The sequence below is a fragment of the Anomaloglossus baeobatrachus genome, chromosome 11, assembly GCF_048569485.1.
Source record: "Anomaloglossus baeobatrachus isolate aAnoBae1 chromosome 11, aAnoBae1.hap1, whole genome shotgun sequence".
In the NCBI taxonomy this organism is placed as follows: domain Eukaryota; kingdom Metazoa; phylum Chordata; class Amphibia; order Anura; family Aromobatidae; genus Anomaloglossus; species Anomaloglossus baeobatrachus.
In genome coordinates this window covers 148,012,268-148,035,970 of record NC_134363.1, presented here as the reverse complement: position 1 = coordinate 148,035,970, position 23,703 = coordinate 148,012,268, and the positions used below count along the sequence as shown (strand labels likewise).

Genomic DNA, 23,703 nt, shown 5'->3' with positions numbered 1-23,703 from the left:
CACATTTATCAATGAAATCACACCATAATTTAATGATCATACCCCTCCCCCACTTTTTACAACCATTTTTGTAATTAGGTGTCACTTCTACGTCCCAGTCAAAGCCTTTCTGAGTTTTTTCCATGTGAAGTGGTTGTATCTGTGCTTTTTTCTGCACATTTACTGCTCGCACAATATAAATTACATAAGACCTGATGAGGCTGGTGCACTTACTTTGATAATCCATGTCAAATTGGCTGTATAATCTGTGTAAGTTTGAACTCAGTGTCTGCCCTCCTAACCTTATAGATGGCTCCTCAGGGTCCCTCCTCCCTGCTGAGATCTCACACTGCTTGGTACAAGCTGCAGCTGTCAGTCAGGCTGGGTGGGTGAAGACTGAATACACTTGAATCAGCAAAGGAATCTCATTCACTTTCCTGGTACTATAAAACACTATGTATGTAAAAAAAAAAAATGCATCAAAAATGCAATGTGTGTACAAGCCCTAACAGATCTATTTACTAATATATACACAGTGTATTGTGAGATGTGATAGATCCTCTCCATACTGGAGTATACAAGCTCCAGTAAATGCGTCACTAATGTAACACTGCACAAGCAAGCGAATGCCATAAACTTCACATTGATTGACCACAAAGAAATCAGAGACATGATGCAACAGATGCCGGGGCCACAGGATATCTCAGGGGTATTTATTGAGGGGGCCCAGGATTTGGGCTTCAGGGGATGGGATTATCAAGGATATCACAAAATATGTCTGCATTAAGGAGGTCTCCCTTCTGGGACAGTCCAGGATGGTTAGCAAGCTGGGCACTCTGGCATTGATATAGGGGCACTCTGGTATTGATATAGGGGCACTCTGGCATTGATATAGGGGCACTCTGGCATTGATATAGAGGCACTCTGGCATTGATATAGGGGCACTCTGGCGTTGATATAGGGGCACTCTGGCATTGATATAGGGGCACTCTGGCATTGGTATAGGGGCACTCTGGCACTGATATAGGGGCACTCTGGCATTGATATAGGGGCACTCTGGCATTGATATAGGGGCACTCTGGCATTGATATAGGGGCACTCTGGCATTGATATAGGGGCACTCTGACATTGATATAGGGGCACTCTGGCATTCATATAGGGACACTGGCATTCATATAGGGACACTCTGACATTGATATAGGGGCACTCTGACATAGTTATAGGGGCACTCTGGCATAGTTGTAGGAGCACTCTGGCATTAATATAGGGACACTCTCGCAGTGATATAGGGGCACTCTGGCATTGATATAGGGGCACTCTGGCAGTGATATAGGGGCACTCTGGCTTTTACACTTGTTAGGTTTATGTATAAAACAATTTTCCACACCTTCTTGGATCTCCTTAACCCCTTACAGCCCCATAACATATTATTACGCCATGAAGCAAGACAAATCACAACTTTCCGAAGAAGCGAGGTGCTACTAATTGAGGAAACTATCGGACTATTGCGCCCATACCTCATGCCAGCAAAGCACTACTGCAGATCCTACAAGGATGGCTACAGCCTTACTTTAACAAAGAGCTGCCAGAGGAACATGCCGGATTCAGAAAAGGCAGAGGAACAAGATACGTAATTGCTAACATTAGATGAATGATGGAAGAGGCCAAAGAACATAACAAGCAGCTCTATTTCTGCTTCATCGACTACAGCAAAGCCTTTAACTGAGTTGATGACCAGAAACTGTGGAATATCATGACGGATATAGGCAGGGGTGGGATTCAGCCGGTTCGGTCCGGTTCCGTCAAACCAGTTGTTAAAATGACAGCCGGTTCCCAAATCGTCAAGAAACGGCTCTGGCGATCCAGTTCTCTGTATTCCCTTTTGTTAGTGTCTTTAAGACACTAACACAAATTAATCCCCGTACCTCCGTATGCGCCGCACTTCCAGGTTCAGAGGAGCCTGTCTGCTCCCTGACCTGGTGTGCAGCGACACGCTGACGATGCAGAGGTCACAGCAGCGTGGTGAGGTTGCACATCCTGCTGCCGCCTGCCAGCGTCAGTGTGCCTGCAGAGTGCCGGTGCTTGGAGCAGGTAAGCGCTCAGTGAGCCAAAGATACAGGGAGACAAAAGTCTGCAGGGGAGAAGAGCCGCATAAGATAGGAACTATATGGGAAAAGGAGCCATATGGGACAGAATCTGCAGGGGAGAGGAGCCGCATCAGATCGGAACTATATGGGAAAAGGAGCCATATGGGACGGGATCTGCAGGGGAGAGGAGGCCGCATAAGATGGGAACTATATAGGAAAAGGAGCCACATGGGACAGGATCTGCAGGGGAGAGGAGGCCGCATAAGATGGAAACTATATGGGAAAAGGAGCCATATGGGACAGGATCTGCAGGGGAGAGGAGGCCGCATAAGATGGAAACTATATGGGAAAAGGAGCCATATGGGACAGGATCTGCAGGGGAGAGGAGGCCGCATAAGATGGAAACTATATGGGAAAAGGAGCCATATGGGACAGGATCTGCAAAGGAGAGGAGGCCGCATAAGATGGAAACTATATGGGAAAAGGAGCCATATGGGACAGGATCTGCAGGGGAGAGGAGGCCGCATAAGATGGAAACTATATGGGAAAAGGAGCCATATGGGACAGGATCTGCAGGGGAGAGGAGGGCGCATAAGATGGGAACTATATGGGAAAAGGAGCCATATGGGACAGGATCTGCAGGGGAGAGGAGGCCGCATAAGATGGAAACTATATAGGAAAAGGAGCCACATGGGACAGGATCTGCAGGGGAGAGGAGCCGCATCAGATCGGAACTATATGGGAAAAGGAGCCATATGGGACGGGATCTGCAGGGGAGAGGAGGCCGCATAAGATGGGAACTATATAGGAAAAGGAGCCACATGGGACAGGATCTGCAGGGGAGAGGAGGCCGCATAAGATGGAAACTATATGGGAAAAGGAGCCATATGGGACAGGATCTGCAGGGGAGAGGAGGCCGCATAAGATGGAAACTATATGGGAAAAGGAGCCATATGGGACAGGATCTGCAGGGGAGAGGAGGGCGCATAAGATGGGAACTATATGGGAAAAGGAGCCATATGGGACAGGATCTGCAGGGGAGAGGAGGCCGCATAAGATGGAAACTATATGGGAAAAGAAGCCATATGGGACAGGATCTGCAGAGGAGAGGAGACCACATAAGATGGGAACTATATGGGAAAAGGCAAAGAAGAGGGGAGCCAGCACTGCTCATGAATGGCATGCAACAATGAAAAAATAAAAAGTGTAAAATTCATTCCTACTGTAACAATTCAATGAGATTTTTTGCAAATTATTGATCAATGATTTGAGCCCCCCTGCCCCGTCACGGCAAATCTCTATAGGGGGGTCCCTACACTATGTCATAAATTAATATCGTACCATAAGGTCTCATATAATGACTTGAACAGGAGACTTCATATGGTCCTGCTCATTATAAGAGACCTTATGGTACATAATAATTTATAATATAGCGTTAGGGACCCCCTATAGAGATTTGCCGTGACGGGGCAGGGGGGCTCAAATCATTGATCAATAATTTGCAAAAAATCTCATTGAATTGTTACTGTAGGAATGAATTTGTGAATATTACACTTTTTATTTCTTCATTGTTGCATGCCATTCATAAGCAGTGCTGGCTCCCCTCCTTTTTTCATTTACGGGTCAGGTGGTTGACCGCCACGTGCACGCCCAGTGTGGTTTGCAAATTCCTTCTATCGCCATCAAAATTCAGTTTGGTGCTTGTTCACACACAGCCACCGCCTCCTGCTCCAAGGCATCATTATTTAAACACCACCTGCCTGAGGCTGTTCCGCCCTCATCCATGTTTGCTGGTCTGGCACTGTGAGGGCCAGTTCTGACATTGTGCTGGTGTGTGTGGTTCTGCCACACACACTGGCACCTGGGCTGCCTTTATTCGCGGTTGTCAGGGAAAAGGAGCCACATGGGACGAGATCTGCAGGGCAGAGAAGGCTGCATAAGATGGGCACTATTGGGAAAAGAAGCCACATAGGATGAGATCTGCTGGGGAAAGAGGCCATAATGGGATGGGATCTGCAGGGGAAAGAGGCCATAATAGGATGGGATCTGCAGGGGGAAAGGGGCCATAATGGGATGGGATCTGCAGGGGGAAAGAGGCCATAAAGGGATGGGATCTGCTGGGGAAAGAGACCACATGGGATGGGATCTACACAGGAAAAGCAACCACATGGGATGGGACCTGTTGGGGGAAAGGAGCCTCATGGGATGGGATCTGTATGGGGAAGATCGTCCGTTCCAATTATAGCAGGGGTCCTTTAGTAATAATTTTTAAAAACTGTAGGAAAACTGTTTAATACAATAAGAGTGACAGTGACTGGAACAACTGGTGCTGGACAGGACAGTGACTGTAGAGGAGGGGAAGAAGGGGAAAGAGATTATACTTTAAATTACTTGTATTTTTTGGTTGAGGAAAGTGCGTGTAAATGGGTGTGGCTAACAAAATGGGTGTGGCTAACAAAATGGGTGTGGTTACAGCATGGGTGTGGTTTTCAATGGGTGGGGTTACAGAGAAAAATCCAGCACTCAAAGCATTCAAACAATCATGGTAACAAAAAAGGGAAGAAATATTCACCACATTATAATGCATGAATCATGAACTATGATATACAAAAAATGTCAACAAAAAGACAAAAGTGAAGAATCTGTCAGTTGAGCCGCTTCACTAGCAGATATAATGTCCACCTAAAGATATAATTGAAATACAGATAAAATGTAGCATAATAGAACCATTATACAACAAAAGGGGAACCAAACAGGAAACCCAAAAATGTATCCAGAAATGTGTATCTTGCTAATATAGAAGGACAAAGAGCCTAAGCACCAGCACTGAGACACTATTCTACTCTAATAAAACAGACAATACACAGAAATACCAAGCAATGAACACTCACCAGAAAGGGCTCTGTAGAAATATATGAAAAAGCTGGACCAGAGGAAAAAGCTGCCCGTCCGGGTCTGCAGTCAATGTAATCTGACAGTCCAATGTCCAGATTTAAATAGACCGCTCAATTAGCTCATTAACAAGTTACAGAGCGTCACTTCCGGTCTGGAGACCGGAAGTGACGTCACGGAGCGTCACTGTAGACATACAAGGCAGTGACGATCCTGGTTGGCAACATGTAAACCATGTAAAATTGCGCTGACTGGCAATGTCCCCTTATGCAATAACCATGAAATAAGGGTATTACCCTTATTTCATGGTTATTGCATAAGGGGACATTGCCAGTCAGCGCAATTTTAGCGCTTGCCAACCATCTGGTTTACATGTTGCCAACCAGGATCGTCACTTCCGGTTTGCGGACCGGAAGTGACGTTCCGCGGTGAGGAGTGGCTGTCTGTGTATGTCTACAGTTGCCAACCATCAGGATTTACACATTTCCAGCCGGTGACGTCACTTCCGGTTTTCGGACCAGAAGTGACGCTCCGTGACGTCACTTCCGGTCTCCAGACCGGAAGTGACGCTCTGTAACTTGTTAATGAGCTAATTGAGCGGTCTATTTAAATCTGGACATTGGACTGTCAGATTACATTGACTGCAGACCCGGACGGGCAGCTTTTTCCTCTGGTCCAGCTTTTTCATATATTTCTACAGAGCCCTTTCTGGTGAGTGTTCATTGCTTGGTATTTCTGTGTATTGTCTGTTTTATTAGAGTAGAATAGTGTCTCAGTGCTGGTGCTTAGGCTCTTTGTCCTTCTATATTAGCAAGATACACATTTCTGGATAAATTTTTGGGTTTCCTGTTTGGTTCCCCTTTTGTTGTATAATGGTTCTATTATGCTACATTTTATCTGTATTTCAATTATATCTTTAGGTGGACATTATATCTGCTAGTGAAGCGGCTCAACTGACAGATTCTTCACTTTTGTCTTTTTGTTGACATTTTTTGTATATCATAGTTCATGATTCATGCATTATAATGTGGTGAATATTTCTGCCCTTTTTTGTTACCATGATTGTTTGAATGCTTTGAGTGCTGGATTTTTTTCAATTTTTTGATCTGGGGTGGGACCCTATCCAAGCACCAGCGACTATAGAAGGAGTGCCACATTTCTATATTTTTTATAGGGTTACAGAGAACCTGTTGTTAAAAATTTGAATCCCACCCCTGGATATAGATGTGCCCAACCATTTGATCAGCCTCATCAGGAGCCTTTACGTCAACCAAGAAGCAACAGTCCAAACGGAACATGTTGACACAACATGGCTCAAAGTAGAGGGAGTGTCAGACGGGGCTGCATCCTGTCACCATTTCTTTGCAATTTATATGCAGAAACTATTTTCAGGAAGCCTGGACTTGACGAAAAAAAAACAAAATTGTTGGGCAAATCATCGCCAATCTTAAATACACAGACGATACATTGATAGCAATGAATGAACTGGGATGAACTTCACCCGACTTCATTGTCATCCCGCGGCTCTGTCTCTGTCTCTGTGTGCTGTCATGAACTCAGATGAACACAGGGGTCCGAAGCAGTGACATCAGAGCTTCCCCCGAGTTCACTGTCATCGTGCGGCTCTCTGTGTCGCGGCCAGATTAGCGATCACAAGTGAAGGACTCGCCTGTGAATGCAAATCACCTGACTGAAGTGAGCCATGCGATCAGCGGTGCCGTCACTCAGCTTACCCGCAGCCACAGCTGAAGTCCTCCACCTGAGACAGTTGGAGGATCCAGCTGTGGCCACGGGTAACCTGAGTGACGACACCACTGACAGCGCGACTCACTTCAGTTGCTCCGTGGAGCTCACAGAAAGCGGCGGTGTTCTACGGCTGCTCCTGTCAGCTTCTGATGTAGCAGAGCTGAAAGCGTCGTGGGACCTGGTGTGTATTACGCTGGACCTGGAGGGATATTTGGGGATTAATAATGTGGTGAAAAAGGGTGTATTTTTTGTCTTTTATTTCAAATAAAGGATTTTTCAGTGTTAGTGTTTATTTACTTTCACTACAGTTTAGTGATGGGGGATGTCTCATAGACACCTGCAATCACTAAGCTACGACTTAAGGCCACTTTACACGCAGCGACAACGCTAACGCGATGTTGTTGGGTCACGGAATTCGCGACACACATCCGGCCTCGTTACCGACGTCGTTGCGTGTGAAACGTACGAGCGACCGCTAACGAGCAAAAATACTCACCTTATCGTTGATCGTTGACACGGTGCTCTATTCCTGAATATCATTGCTGTTGCAGGACGCAGGTTGATCGTCGTTCCTGCGGCAGCACACATCGCTATGTCTGACACCGCAGGAACGAGGAACATCACTGTCCCTGTAGCCGCCGGCAATGAGGAAGGAAGAAGGTGGGTGGGATGTTACGGCCGGTCATCTCCGCCCCTCCACTTCTATTGGGTGGCCGCTTAGTGACGGCGCTGTGACGCCGAACGAACCGCCCCCTTAGAAAAGAGGCAGTTCGCCAGTCACCGCAACGTCGCTAGGCAGGTAAGTAGTGTGACGGGTCCAAGCGATGTTATGCGCCACGGGCAGCGATTTGCCCATGACGCACAACCGACGGGGGCGGGTACGCACGCTAGCGATATCGATAGCGATATCGCAGCGTGTAAAGTGGCCTTAAGTGGAAACTATGGGTTGCCATTAACACCTTATTACCCCGATTGCCCCCGCACCAGGACAATCAGGATGAGCCGGGTAGAGTCCCGGGACTGTCGCATTTCATGAATGCGGCAATTCCGGGCGGCTGCTGGCTGATATTTTTAGGCTGGGGGGCTCCCCATAACTTGGGGCTCCCCATCCTGAGAATACCAGCCCTCACCCATGTGGCTTTACCTTGGCTGGTATCAAAATTGGGGTGGCCGCACAGCATTTTGTTTTGTTTTTTTTAATTAATTATGTTGCTGCACGATATAGACCCGCCCACCGGCGGCTGTGATTGGCTGCAGTGAGACAGCTGTCACTCAGCGTGGGTGCTCGTCTCACTGCAACCAATCATAGGCACCGGTGGGTGGGGGAAGCAGTGAATATGAGATAGAATAATGAGCGGCCGGCATTTTCAAAAGCAGGAGGAGCCGCCGGAGCAATGTGACAGCTGTGCAGCGCCGGTGATCAGTGAGTATGAGAGAGGGGCTGAGAGGGAGAAACCGACAGAGAGAGATAGAGACTGAGAGAGACCGATCAACAGAGATAGAGAGGGAGACCGATCGACAGAGAGAGAGACCGACGGACAGAGAGAGAAGGAGACTGACAGACCTGTGTTTTGTCAAAAAAGCATGGAGAACGCATCAAAAATGCAGTGCAAGCGCACAGCTAAACATTTTGGTTGCGTTTTGACACACCTCATTCATTTCACTGGGTGGAAAATGCAACCAAAATGCACAAAAGAAGTGACCTGCTGCTTTTTTAAACGCATCAATTTTGTCAAGTATTTGGCATCCAAAACGTTGCCTAAAAAAACGCAACGTGCGCATTGAATTTGCTGACTTCTCATAGACTTTGCTGGGGAAGCACAACGCTTGCATTTTGTCATTGAGACGCTGCAGTTTAAAACGCAGGAAAAATGCACACGTGCGCACAGGTGTGCCTAAAGGCCCCGTTACACGCAACGACATATCTAACGATATATCGCCGGGGTCACGGATTCCGTGACGCACATCCGGTCTCGTTAGCGACGATGTTGCGTGTGACACCAACGAACGGCCATTAACGATCAAAAATACTCACCTTATCGTTGATCGTTGTCACGTCGTTCATTTTCAAAAAATCGTTGATTGTTGAGGACGCAGGTTGTTCATCGTTCCCGAGGCAGCACACATCGCTACGTGTGACACCCCAGGAACGACGAACTGCAGCTTACCTGCGGCCGCCGGCAATGAGGAAGGAAGGAGGTGGGCGGGATGTTCGGCCCACTCATCTCCGCCCCTCCACTTCAATTGGGCGGCTGCTTAGTGACGCCACTGTGACGCCGAACGAACCTCCCCCTTAGAAAGGAGGCGGTTCGCCGGCCATAGCGACGTCGCTAAGCAGGTAAGTGACGGGTCCGAGCGATGTTGTGCGCCACGGGCAGCGATTTGCCCGTGACGCACAACCGACGGGGGCGGGTACGCTCGCAAGCGATATTGCTAGCAAGCGTACCCGCCCCCGTCGGTTGCAAAATCTGCAAGGAGACAATACTCAATGGGTGCATGAAACTTAAAGGGGTTGTCCCCTACTTTTACATTGATGGCCTGTGTCACTAACGCTCGGGTCCGGCGCTGCTGCAGCTTCGCTTGCTGCTCGGTGGCTCGAGCGGTGGGCCGGATCCCGGGGACTTGAGCGGCGCTCCTCGCCCGTGAGTGAAAAGGGGAATGGTTTTGGGGATTTATTGTCCGTGACGCCATCCACGGTTGTGGTGAGGTTGTGACACCACCGTTGCTCTGGACGGGGATCCGGGGAGCGATGACAGGGAGCAGCTTGGATGTTGTTCGTCCCCTCCGTGGGTAGGGGGGTTGGATGTCCCGGGCCCGGTGAGGGAGGGATGGCAGGCGGGTTACGGGGCCTGGTGAGGTGCAGGGTCGCGGGGGCAGCGCGGTGCCGCACGGCACAGTCGTACTCACTCAGCCAATGACGAATGCAAAGTCTCCGGTAAAACAAACGGCTGGATGGACGGGTCCCACAGACGGCTGCGGTTGTTCTTCTCCCGGTAGGTTGGTGGTGACTGCCTTTCCCTGCACCTGTGTTATGTTCTCGGTTCTGGTAGCTTCCCACCGGTAACCCGCTCCCCAGCTTGGATGGATGCTGAGGGAGCCCCTTTTGCCCGCAGGCGCTGGCCCTGGGTACTGTAGCCTTGGCGGTGACTGTATTTCCCTTCACGGTTTGAGCTGTTGCCTTCAATCGGGTCTTGACTGCTGGGAAATCCCGGAGGTTCCCTTCGCTAACAGATTTGACCGGTTTTACGGCGACTACTAGCCTGGTCGGGGTCCGTAAGCCCTGCCGGATGGTGCTGGCTTCTCTTCGCTCCCCGATCCGGTACCGGCGGGCCACCGCCCGTCCCCGGTCCTTACGGTTCACGTCAATCAGTCCCTCCTGCAGACGGTCACCACCGTCTGCCAACCTTGCTGTCAAGTGCCCGGGCCATGCACCCGGGCACGGTCAGTCTCCTCTTCCCGCCTCCAGGACTGTGAACTCCTCGGTGGGTGGGGCCAACCGCCTGGCTCCACCCTCTGGTGTGGACATCAGCCCCTGGAGGGAGGCAACAAGGATTTTTGTTTGACCTCGATGTGCCTAGCCGGGGTGTGGGGTGTGTTGTTGCAGTACCTGTGATGTCCTGGCTTGTCCGGGGCGCCACACCTGTCCTTAGGATAGGTCATCAACATATGATCAGCCGGGGTCCAACACCCCGCACCCCTGCGCATCAGGTATTCCCGGTGCCGGAGGCGGCAGCCAGAAATGCTCAGTTCCGGAGCTACTTCATCTTCTGATCCTGCACATTCACCTCCCATTCGGATAAATAGGCGGTAGATATGCAGTAGTCGGCCGTGGCCGCTATCGGAAGACGGAGCAGAGCCGAAGCTGAGCATTTCTGACTGCCTGCTGCCACTGGGAACACCTGATGTGCAAGGGTGCGGGATGTTGGACCCCGGCTGATCAGACACTGATCACCTATCCTAACGATAGGCCATAAGTGTAGAAGTAATGGACAACCCCTTTAAGGATTCTTATTTACTTTGCTGACATGATCCCCTTCAGGTTTGGTGACAAATCTGCACTCAAAAATGCATTAAAAATGCAACGTGTGAACACAGCCTTAGCATTATCTGCAACAAAATCCACAAAGAATTCCCCCAAAGGGGTAAAACCCTTGTCTATGCAATTATGCCTACATGTGGATTATGAAGGAACGATGTAGCTGTCTGCCATTGTGTAATATGAGAGTATTTTGTTCTATCACTTTATTTTCTGCTATTTTTGCCATCTGCAGGAGGCAGTTTCCTCATTACAGGCACAGCCCCTGCTTTCTGCTGCACTGGTCACAGCCGTAGTGCAGGGTAATGACCACTGCCGCACTGCCGTACTGCGCCAAACCCAGCACCATGCCCCTCCCCCACACGCACCGGCCGCCAGGTGGAGGCGGAACCTTGGAGCCGGCGCAGGCGTGTCCTCTATTCCACCTTCCCCCAGACATTGTCACTTCCGGCTTCCGGTCTGTGGATGAGCGGTGCAAAGGACTGCGATCAGGAGCGGTGACGACTTGTGCAGCAGGTAAAGGGTGACGTCCATATACAGATACAATCTTTCATACAATATCCCGGTGTGTGGGAGTTTGTGCTCCTTCTTCTCAGCACTGAGCACAGACGTGCTGCTGTCTGCTCACTTTCGGTTCTATTGTAATGGGTGACAGCATCCTATAGTATAGTGAGTAGTGGGTAGAGCGTTTGCAAACGAATACCCCTCCCATTCTTTGCAATGAATGACTCCCTGCATAAGCCTGAGCAGAGCTGCAGTGTAAAGCAAGGTGGTTGAATTCCACTGTATATAAATAAACCTTGAGGTTATGTTCACACTTGTACGTTGCAAATCCTACATGATCCACACAGATTGAGCTAATCCTACCTTTTCTGTGATGGTTGTGGAAATAAGTAACAGTTGAAAATACATGTGGAATTTTCCCTTTGTTCTCACCCACCTTTTGTATATAAGGGAAGACTTACATTTTTGGTACAACCTCTTTATGGTTTAATAACTCGGATTGGAAATTTAGATCTCGGATACCAAGTAACCGGTGCCAGCGAAGACCAGTACGACGCAAAATCCAGTGTCCATGTTCCATCAGGATATGTGGAGCGGACTGTTGTCAGGCAGGCGCAGTCAGTCACGTGGCGCAGGCGCGTCAACAATGCGATGATGAGATGTAAGCTCATCCGAGAGGGAAAGAATTTAGAGGGATGGTCACTACTTTTATTTATGGCACTATTAAAGGGAACCTGTCACCACTTTTTTGGCCTATAAGCTGTGGCCCCCACCATTGGGCTCTTATATACAGCATTCTAACATGCTGTATATAAGAGCCCAGGCCACTGTGAGAACATAAAAAAAACACTTTATAATACTTGTCTAACGGTTGGGCAGATGGGTGTCGCATCTTTTGGCCATCTTCGTCTTCCATCTTCTGAAGCCGCGGTGCATGATGCGTCCGACGTCATACACACTCGCCGGTATTCAGGTCCTGAACAGGGCAGATCAAAGTAGTGTAGTGCGCCTGCGCAGGACCGGCGAGTGTGTGTGACGTAGACACGTTATGCACCCTGGCTTCAGAAAGAGGACGAAGATGGCCGAAAGAGGAGGCACTGAACAACGGAGACGCCCATATGGCCAACCGCGCGACCGTTAAGTAAGGATTATAAAGTGTTTTTTATGTTATACCCCCGGCCTGGGCTCTTATATACAGCATGTTAGAAAATGCTGTATATAAGAGCCCCGGTGGTGGTGGCCGCAGCTTATAGGCTAAAAAAGTAGTGACACTCTTTAATTCCACAGCGCTTTACACATGTGATGATCACTGTCCCCATTGGGGCTCACAATCTAACTTCCCCATCCGTTTGTCTTTGGAGTGTGGGAGGAAATCCATGCAAACACGGGGAGAACATACAAACTCCTTGCAGATATGGTGCTCATAAAGACAAATTGAAAAGCGGTCGCCGAGGAGGAGCAGGGATTCCATATGTAGCTCTATTATCGTTGTTTGCTTTAAAGGCATTTTCCGGTCTTAAAGGGAACCATCACATATCAAATAGTAAAGGTATAAGCAGTGCCAAACCGGCGCTAGGATGTTGGTTGAAATCATACTTTCAGTTTAGGCCGTGCTCACATCAGCAGTATTTTGCCGCAAAACTGGATCAGTCACAAATGCGTTTCAGCTCCATTAATTTCCTATGGAATCGCGGCAAGATGCGGTCACGTGAGACGCATGTGACCGCATCTTGCCGCGATTCCATAGGAAATTAATGGAGCTGAATCGCATTTGTGACGGATCCACTTTTGCGGCAAAATACCGCTGATGTGAGCACGGCCTAAGAGATTGGAGGCTTGATTGCTGTAAAATCCTTCATCAAAGCTTCAGAAATGATGTCATTGATACAGTCTTGAGTTTGGGTAAGATTTTGTAGGTTGGGTTTTGTGTAATATTCCTCCCTCCCCTGTGTGCTTGGCTGGCCGTTATGTACATTTCGCACCTCTGTTGCTGCCATCACAGTTATGGCAACGCATGCGCAGTAGAATATTGAAGCACTACAGGAACTAAAAAAAAGGCATCAGAGTCAGCGCATGCGCGTACCGCTATCTGCAGTGCGATTTTATTGAAGACACTGTCCTGCTTCTGGCTTGTCAAATGCTCGTTCCGTGGGCTATTGCATGCCCCGCTGACAGCACGAGCATTCGACAAGTTATACTGCAGGTCAAACAGTAGACATCGCAATGTTTACATTTGTCAAAAGTCGTCAAGAGGGTACAATTTTGTTGTCAAACCAGAACGCAGCATACAAACATATCCTTAAGCTGGCTATGCACATTAGATAAATGTCAGCTGAATTTGACAGGACGGACTATATTCTCTCAGGTGCATGGATGTGTCCCAGCTCTCCCACAACCTTTCCCTAAGATGGATCAGGCATGTTGAATGTTACCATGCCCAATCCTTTTCTTTTTGGGAGATGATGTTTGAGGATCCCTGGCAGCAGCTTCTCTCTTTATTAAGAACGCTTGCTTGGCCGAGCTGAGTGTGTGTATTTATGGGGAGGTTGAGGGTAGTTGTCTGCCAACTGCTGTCCATGGCAGATGCCCCATAACTCTACTGTTCTGCTGTAGGGAGGACGTGTGGCCACTTGCAGCTTCGCCATGATAATATATGGGCCACTGAAACCTTTAGCAACCAGTTTCATGTCGGGTTATGTATGATTTGCAGGGTCAGCAGCTGGTGGATCATTGTCTGTACTTTGATCAGTATCTGGGCTATAAACCTAGATAACAGTGTGTCAACATATTGATCACTGCTGGTTATATTAACATCATTGACGTAAAATCCACCCATCTCTCCCTGAGACTATTAGCTGTAGGTCTGCTAAATTTCCTTCTCGGTTGAATATATAGGTTTGCATGCCATTGTTCATTACAGCAATAAACTAACAAATTTGCAGCTGCACTCTGAGATGTTAAGGTATACAGACATTGAATATAAGAACTAGTAATACCTCTATGTGGACTGAAAAGCCTACAATTTTAAAATTGTAGGCTATTCAGCCCAGGTAGAGGCATTTAGGTAGGGACACGGAAAATGAGATACGCCTTGATGGTGGCTGCTGGGCTCACATAAAACTGGCCCTTTTTTATGCTCTAAGTGTCTCAATTTTTTAATTTATTTCCTTAGCAGTAATGCATGTCTATATTCCTATATTCAATGTGAGTATACCTTAGCGTATTAGAGAGCAGCTGTTAATTTGTTTTTGTTTTTTTTTTCATGTTCAGTATGCACCTGTTCACACTTGTCTGTTAGGAAGTGATGTCAGTTTTCTTATTAATCATTACAGAACCACGAGAGCTATGAAAGGTCCATATTGGTAAAGGTCACAGCTTACCTTGATGGAATCCATCAGTTTTCCAGCAGAGTTTTAAGCATTTTTGCTTGACCCCCCCCACAACCCCCCCACCCCCTTGCATATATTACTTAATGCCCCATGACGGATATATCCGACTTGGAGCGCGTTGTCTGTATTTAACTCCAGAAATGAGGTCCTCCCGCTGCTGATAACCATTTAATGTCTCTGACAATGGTATTTAAATGACCTGATCGGGGGAACTCGTAGGATACCATGGCAACCAGGGCCCTTTGAAGACCCCCCCCCCCAGTGATGCCAGATTGTTATATTTGAACTTTATAGGAGACTGTAATTTACACTATATACCTCAATTCATATGTATTGTAGTATATTCTGTTTGCAATCGATTGCTTTCAGATTAAATGCTAATGCGGGGGATAACTTGTTTTTTGTTTGTGGCAGAAGGCCCCCAAAAACTTTAACATCTGCCAAACCAACCAATATCGAGGGGTTCAGTCTAATCTGTATTCGAGTACCTGGGCAGATGATTGTTGGGGGGAGTTATGGATTCGGCTCTATCCTAGTGCGCCTGTGTATGGGAGAGCCGGTTCAATAATCCTCCCTTCCCCCCAAACTATCCAAGGTTTATGGAGATCTAAAATTTTAAAATTAATCTGTTTAGCTCTAGACCCTTTTATTAACATAAAGGTACGCTCTCACGAGTATCGGATCGCATCACCCGGCACAGTCACACACTCTCCTGACGGGAGCCGGTCGGCTGCATGTATTTCTATGCAGCTGAGACGCTCCTGCCCGAAGAGTGTGTGACCGCACCGGGTGACGCAATCTGATAATCATGCGACTGACACGTACCCTAACTGACATAACATTCATGCCCAGTGTTAGGATGTAAGATACAAAATATTTTTTGTAACACAAATGAGGATTCTGTAGCCAAAAGGTCAGACTACAGTCTCCCTAATCATTGGGGATCTCTCTGGGGCCATCATGTCTCCCCTCTGTGTGGGCAAATGAAGGATAATCAGGATGGTGTAATCAGGACCCTTTGTATGCAAATTGGAGGTAAAGAGTACAAAGGTTGTTCAGAACAGTTCTTTGATCATAAGATAAGACATGGTATCTGCAGGTTGGAAGGGGAGTGCATAGGAGGGGTATAAAAGGCCAATGCCTGGCCCGGACAAGGGGCAGCAAGGAAGAAAAGGCATTAAAGGTACCGTCACACTAAACAACGCTCCAGTGATCCCACCAGCGACCTGAGCTGGCAGGGATCGCTGGAGCGTCGCTACACGGGTTGCTGGTGAGCTGTCAAACAGGCAGATCTCACCAGCAACCAGTGACCAGCCCCCAGCCAGCAGCGACGCGTGGAAGTGATGCTGCGCTTGGTAACTAAGGTAAATATCGGGTAACCAAGCAAAATGCTTTTCTTGGTTACCCAATATTTACCTTGGTTACCAGCGCACACCGCTTAGCGCTGGCTCCCTGCACTCGTAGCCAGAGTATACATTGGGTTAATAAGCAATCCGCTTTGCTTATTTACCCGATGTGTACTCTGGCTACGCGTGCAGGGAGCAGGTACTGGCAGCCTGAGAGCTGCGGACGCTAGTAACTAAGGTAAATATTGGGTAACCAAGCAAAGCACTTAGCTTGGTTACCCGATATTTACCGTGGTTACCAGCGTCTGCAGAATCCGGCTCCCTGCTCATTGCACATTTAGTTGTTGCTGTCTCGCTGTCACACACAACGATCTGTGCTTCACAGCGGGAGAGCAACGTCCAAAAAATGGTCCAGGATATTCAGCAACAACCAACGACCTCACAGCAGGGGCCAGGTTGTTGCTGGATGTCACACACAGCGACATCACTAGCGACATCGCTGCTACGTCACAAAATACGTGACTCAGCAGCGATGTTGCTAGCGATGTTGCTTAGTGAGACGTGGCCTTAAGAAAAAGTTTCCTGGGAGAGGAAGACATTGAGTTAGGGTTCCCTGGAGGAGAGAAGAGCATTCAGGAAGTCATCTCTGGGAAAGAGGGTCCAGGGAGCGATCGTGTGGGCCACACCAAGGTGACATTACACGGATGCATCAAGGGAGATGAGATAATGACTGGAGATGGAGTGGTGTGCAGGATGGTTGCTTCCTACTAAGGGCTCATTCAGACATACGAGAAAATCGTCTGTGCATGGCCTGGCCGCTGTCTCCTGACCCGAACCCAGCATCCTCATAAGCATGTATCGGGCTTCTGAGTTTGGATGAGGAGACCAATTTCAGTCCGTGTGCAGACAGATTTCCGAGGATGTCAGTTTCAGCCCTAACGGTGAACCTAAAGCGAACTTATCATGTCAGATAATGCTATTAACCTACAGAAATTGGGTTAATCTGCAGGTTTATAGTGATAGGCTGCAGTATTGAAAGCCCAGCTACCTGGAGAAAATGACTTTATTTTTCCCTGCAACTGCCGACTTTCAGTCACAAAGGCATGACTATAGTCTCTGCTCTGTACATACCGTAAGACAAAACAATCACTGATCTCGGGGAGACCAGCCAGAGAAATCACTGCTGGCAGCCAGCAAAGGCGCTCAACACAGTGAATTCCTAGGTGCATTGCCCCCTGGGAAGTATGCAAATCAAAAAGGTCCGTGGAGCCTCTGTTAGGAGTCTTGACATGAAAAATAGCCAGATCTCCCTCCAGGAAGGACCCAGCCAAGAAGTGGCTCTTTTTAGGAGACCACCATAACCACCATATTAAGTGGCCCTTTTAGTCAATATCCAGCTCTTGACGAGTTTAAAGATATGACAAGGGAAATACCAAGGCCAGGTATCCATCCACAGACAGCTGTTTCGGAGTATTACCCCTCATCAGTGTGGAGTAGGATTCTGGCTAGGTGGGAGCAATGCCTAGTAGACCAGAAATTTTTCTGTATCGAGACTCCTAACAGTGGTTCCACGGACTTTTTTGATTTGCATACTTTCCAGGGGACAATGCATTTAGGATTTCACTGTGTTGAGCGCCCTCGCTGGCTGCCGGCAGTGTATTCTCTGGCTGGTCTCCTCGAGATCAGTAATTGTTTTGTTTTGCTGGTCTACTAGGCATTGCTCCCACCTATCCAGAATCCTACTCCACACTGATGAGGGGTAATACCCCGAAACAGCTGTCTGTGGATGGATACCTGGCCTTGGTATTTCCCTTGTCGTATCCTTAAACTCGTCAAGAGTTGGATATTGACTAAAATGGCCACTTAATATGGTGGTTATGGTGGTCTCCTAAAAAGAGCCACTCCATGGCTAGGTCCTTCCCAGAGGGATATCTGGATATTTTCCTATCGAGACTTTTAACAGAGGCTCCACGGACCTTTTTGAGTTGCTGTACATGCCGTAGTGAGTGGCGGCTGTAATCACACCCGGCACTGATTGATCCTGCGAAAATCTGTCTGTCAGTCAGAATGTTGGGGTGCGGTTACAGACGCCGCTCGGAGTGTTTTGATTGATGACTGTAGCCGCGCCTCAATGACTGAAAGCCGACCTGATGCCTTGAACATGAACCAAACACAATCACCTGACCCAAGATATGAGCCCCATATAAGCCTATGAGTGTGTTAGTTCAGATCTGGAGATCTTTGCTTGGTCTGGGTATTATGGGCCAGACCTCACACGGGTGGATCTAGTCCAATATAGAATCCCGGACAATCCCTGTGATTGCCGCACGATTGTTACACACGTCACATGAGGCCCCTTTAATAATCAGCGCAGCTGACCATTTACACCCCAATTACCAGTGATATTGATCCGATTGGACAGAAATTGGTCAAATATGTGACCGTGCAAAGGAGCCCATATTGAAAATGAAGGCGTCTGCTGCCTGGATCCATCACTCTGCTTGTTCTGCATCCCAGGATTTGCCTGCTTTGCAGAACGTGCTGTGACCTTACTATTCCCTGTCCTTGACGTTGTGTTGTCTCAGCCGGTTTATTTATATCATACGTTTTCTATGATTGCATTGTTTCGCACTTTGCTTACTCACGGGATCGAGCTGCAGCTGCTCCAGTAGCCCTGACATTGGCTCTATAGAGTCTTGTTTTCTTATAGGACGGGTCTTCTACCTTCTCCAAAGGGGCTCTGCAAAGGAAAAGTGGAGCAGTCACCAACTGATGTGTGGCTGCATTATGTCAGAAACCGTGCCACCCTCATCCAGTGGCCATGTCTGGTATTGCACCTCAGCCTTATTTATCGGATCTAGATGTGAACTTCCTCCAATGATTGCGACGTAGTAGAAAAGTCAAAAGTTGACCAATTCTGGTTCCTTATGTTCTTTTCATTGTCTTTTTCAGGAAGGAAATCGCTTCCCAACTCCGTCACTTGGACCGATCTGTCAAGGATCATGGTGTCTAAGCAGGCCTTCCTCTTCAGCCTAGGTTCCCTCTACCTTTCCCTCCTGTTTATATTCCTCCTTATGGATGTTTATGCCAGGCCGGCAAACAATTCTGCCTTGAAGGATAAACCGGTGGACAATAAGGATGAGAACGAAATCTTGCCCCCAGACCACCTTAACGGGCTGAAGATGGAAATGGACGGTCACCTCAACAAGGAGTTCCATCAAGAGGTTTTCTTAGGCAAAGAGATAGAAGAATTTGATGAGGATTCAGAGCCAAGGAAGAACCGGAGGAAGCTGGCGGCCATCTTTTCTAAGTGAGTCACTGACCGAGCTTTGGTTGTACGGTGGTACCATGTTTTTCAAAACATAAGACACTGTCTTATATTTTTTTTTGCTTCCCAAAAAAGCACTAGGGATTATTTTTGGAGGAGGTCTTATTCTTGGAGAAACACGGTTGGGGGGTAGGTTTACTCCCAAAAAAGAAGACACCCCCCCCCCCCTTACTTCCCAGGAGACTCATACTTACCAGACCCAGACGTCTGCACGGCTCCCAGGTCCTCCTGTGATCTCCAGTGATCTCCAGTGTTAGCTGCACGCTGTTCTCCCCTACTGCTGGCTGAAACGCTGACAAACGCGCGGCGGATTGCAGGCGCACACGCGCGGCGGATCTCGCGCGCACACATGCACACGCAGCAGATCGCACGCACACACGTGCAAACGCGCGCAGCAGATCGCACACACACGCTCGCAGCAGATCGCACGCACACACACGCACGCAGCAGATCGCACGTGCACACACACACACGCGCGCAGCAGATCGCGCGCACACACACGCGCGCAGCAGATCGCGCGCACACACACACGCGCGCAGCAGATCGCACGCACACACGTGCACACACGCGCGCAGCAGATCGCACGCACACACGTGCACGCACACACACGCGCGCAGCAGATCGCACGTGCACACACACGCGCAGCAGATCGCACGCACACACGCGCGCAGCAGATCGCACGCACACACGTGTACACACGCGCGCGCAGCAGATCGCACGCACACACGTGTACACACACGCGCAGCAGATCGCACACACACGTGCACACAGCAGATCGCACGCACACACGTGCACACACACGCGTGCGCGCAGCAGATCGCACGCACACACACACACGCGCGCGCAGCAGATCACACACGCGCGCGCAGCAGATCGCACGCACACACGTGCACGCGCAGCAGATCGCACGCACACACGCGCACACACACACACGCGCACAGCAGATCGCACGCACACACGTGCACACACACACGCGCGCAGCAGATCACGAGCACACACGTGCACACAGCAGATCACATGTAGCGCTTCCGGCCGCAGGGAATGATGCGAGCAAGTCAGTGTCCGGCCGCAGGTCCTGTTCGTTGCGCTCCACTGCACTGCCGCTCAGGATTCTGCCGGCGAGAAGAGATCGGTGTCACTGGATGTGGGGAGTGTGGATGTGATCTGATTGTGAGAGATCGGATGTGTGTGTGTCAGATTTGATTGTGTGTGTGTGAGAGATCTGATGTGTGTGCGGGTGTGTGATCACTTCAGGTCCTCAGGCAGCTCAGCGTTGGGTCAGTGATTCCCGGGTGCCGCTGTCTATAATGAAGTGTTCTGCAGTATCTGTATCTTTTTAGCTGCACGGACACTTCATTACTGAACCGCGACTAGGGCTTATTTTGGGGGGAGGGCTTATATTTAAGCCTTGCTCCGAAAATGCTGAAAATCCCTGCTAGGGCTTTTGGGGGAGGGCTTATTTTTGGAAAAACACGTTATCAAGCAGAGGCACGTGTGCAGATGTACCGACGTCCCGGCACGTAGAAAAATGCTACTGGAAGGATCACACCTTGTTTTCTCTCTTTTCACAGCCAAAAAGCCAGTGCATTGCTAAAGGATTACATGGGGTTAAATAATACACACAATGTCAATGCAGAGTAGTGGCCCCAAATCTGGGAGGTTTGATATGGCACCAACATAGGCTGTAGTCTTGGTCCGTTTGCCTGCAGTTTGTGTTGTTTCTCAGACACTTACCCGCTTTGGTGAATGAGCTGTACGTCTGACTAGTCCCTGACTAATGTGATGTGCTAGACTGATGTGACCTGGTGGAAATGACGGCTCGCTTCCTGCAGATTATTATCGGATAATGATAAAACCTCTCTTATATGATTTACCATAATCATCTTCAGTGACCACATACTTCCTGGCAGCAGATTCTCACCGGCGCACACAGGGCGGTTTGTGATCATGGCTCCTTGTCAAGACTTTAAACCCTTTAAAGGGAATCTGTCAGCAGGTGTTTGCTATGGAATCTGACAGCAGCATGGTGTAGGGGCAGAGAGCCTGATTCCAGCAATGCCTCTTAGTTTACTGTCTGCAACGGTTGTGATGGAATCACAGTTTTTTCCAGCACCCATGACGGCACCCTTACATCCTTGTGGTGCCGTCATGGGTTCAGAAAAAACACATTACCGGTAAGTAATTACGTATTTTTCCAGCACCCATGACGGCACCACGAGGATGTAAGGGTGCCGTCATGGGTTCAGAAAAAAACACATTACCGGTAAGTAATTACGTATTTTTCCAGCACCCATGACGGCACCACGAGGATGTAAGGGTGTCGTCATGGGTTCAGAAAAAAACACATTACCGGTAAGTAATTACATATTTTTCCAGCACCCATGACGGCACCACGAGGATGTAAGGGTGCCGTCATGGGTTCAGAATAAACACATTACCGGTAAGTAATTACGTATTTCTCTGCTGCAGATCTAGCAGAGCTCAGAATGTTGAGCTGTGTATAACCCCATCCACACCACTGATTGGCAGCTTTCTGTGTACACAATATATTATTATTTATTATTATAGCGCCATTTATTCCATGGCGCTTTGCAAGTGAAAGAGGGTATACGTACAACAATCATTAACAGTACAAAACAGACTGGTATAGGAGGAGAGAGGACAGAAGGATGCTAATTAGTGGTGTGGTTGTGGTTGGTCCACGAGGCAGGAGATGCCCAGTCCTGTAGTGATCCTCTCCAGCTGATAAAACACTGATTTTATTGAAACCGCAAAACACATCCTAGTAAGTGACACATCACCGGATCGGGATCTCCTCTACATCATGTTGCTCCCAAATTACATAGCAAACACCTGGTAACAGATTCCCATTAAAGGGAACCTGTCAGGTCATTTATGTGTTCTAACCTGCAAACAATGTGACGTGTGTGCTAGTAACCCCTTCCTACCCATCCCTGTGTTTTATTAATGTGAATGTATAAAAAGGTGTTTTATTACTTACATGTACCCTATGTAAATGAGCAGGGGCTCTAGCCCCATATGCGTCACATCACCCTGTGGGCGTTTGCATGTTTTCCGTGGTATCATGCCCTTGTGGGCGTGATACCATGGATTTACATCAGCGACGTGACCATCGCTACTTGAGATCTCGCGCATGCGCACTTACCATTCCCGCAGCCTTATTAGGGTGCGCGCTTCTTGTCTTCAGAAGCGCACATAAAGGACCTGACAGGTTCCCTTTAACATTCTGTGATGTTTATTATTGGCACAGATCAGTGGCAGTATATGGAATGGGCTGCGGAGCCTCGGCTGTGTTTTTCAGCTGACAGTTGACTCTTTAACAGAAGCGACCAGAGCTAGCTCAGATCACTCCTGTTCAACCACTTAAATGCTGCTGCAACCTATGGTACTTGATTTTTTTTAATTCCACTTTTTCCAAAATGATAGCCAGACCACAATTTTTGTATCGATTTTCCAAATGTTAAGCAGAAAAAAGAAGAAAAACTCCCGTTTTCTGCTTTTTTTTTTTTTTTTAGAAAAACTACACCAATCTCACCCTTTTGTGACCGCTCTGTCTAAAATTAATGGTGTCCAGAGCAAACTAAATGTGATCCTTTGTCTGTATTTGCTGTGATTTTTGCTTTTTGGGTATAATGAAGGGGTTCTCCTGCACCGCTCACTTTTGCAGTAAAGATGAGCGACACCGATGAAGCTGCATCCACCTTCTGAGCTGCCGATCGCCAGGTATTGTCCACCTGTCCCATTCATTAGAGTAGTACATGTGCATGGACCTTGCAGATGTGACCTGATCGGCTCTGCTCTTGCAAAAGTAAGCAGTGCAACCCCTTGAATCCCCAAATTTACCCTTGTATTAACATATATAATAGTCGTGCCTATGGTGAGTCTTAAGACGCCCCCTTCTTTTAATCCAAAATGGACTCGGGTTCCACTGCTAGGACTGGAGTATGCCCCTCAGCCCATATATTTCTTCTGCAGTGGCCACTACAGGGCTAACGCAGTACTACATGGCAACTATATCACCATTAGACCAACTGGGTGCTCAAGGGTAGTGTTGAGCGGACCCGGATCTGAAAAATCCGGATCCGCACGGTTCTAGGTTCCGATCCGGATCTGTCGGACCCTAATTATAGCCGATCCGCTCAACTCTACTCAAGGGCTGCTCTTGTAGGGTTTATGGAGCAGGGTAAATTTGTACCGCCTCCTACCTTCCGGCATCTCTAGGAGTTCTGTCTTAAAGGGATGGTACCAGAAGTCAGACTTGTATGTTCTTCAGTACGTTGGAGTCCCATACCAATGTGTACCCATATAACGCTAGGGTCATCCATTATAGTGGAGCGAGAAGGAAAGCTTTAACACTAGAAGTCCCAGAAATTTT

The 23,703-nt window shown here is 48.4% G+C and overlaps 1 protein-coding gene across 1 annotated transcript in view; it reads left to right on the top strand.

Moving 5' to 3' along the window:
• Positions 1 to 11,180: 11,180 nt before the first annotated feature.
• The window catches only part of SDF4 (stromal cell derived factor 4), a 64,673-nt gene continuing 52,150 nt past the window's right edge, over positions 11,181 to 23,703 (top strand). Inside the window, exons 1-2 of the mRNA XM_075327245.1 lie at positions 11,181 to 11,256; positions 18,932 to 19,289. Of these exons, the coding sequence (XP_075183360.1) occupies positions 18,982 to 19,289 (308 nt within the window). The 5' untranslated portion in view covers positions 11,181 to 11,256; positions 18,932 to 18,981. The remainder of the gene's footprint in view (positions 11,257 to 18,931; positions 19,290 to 23,703) is intronic.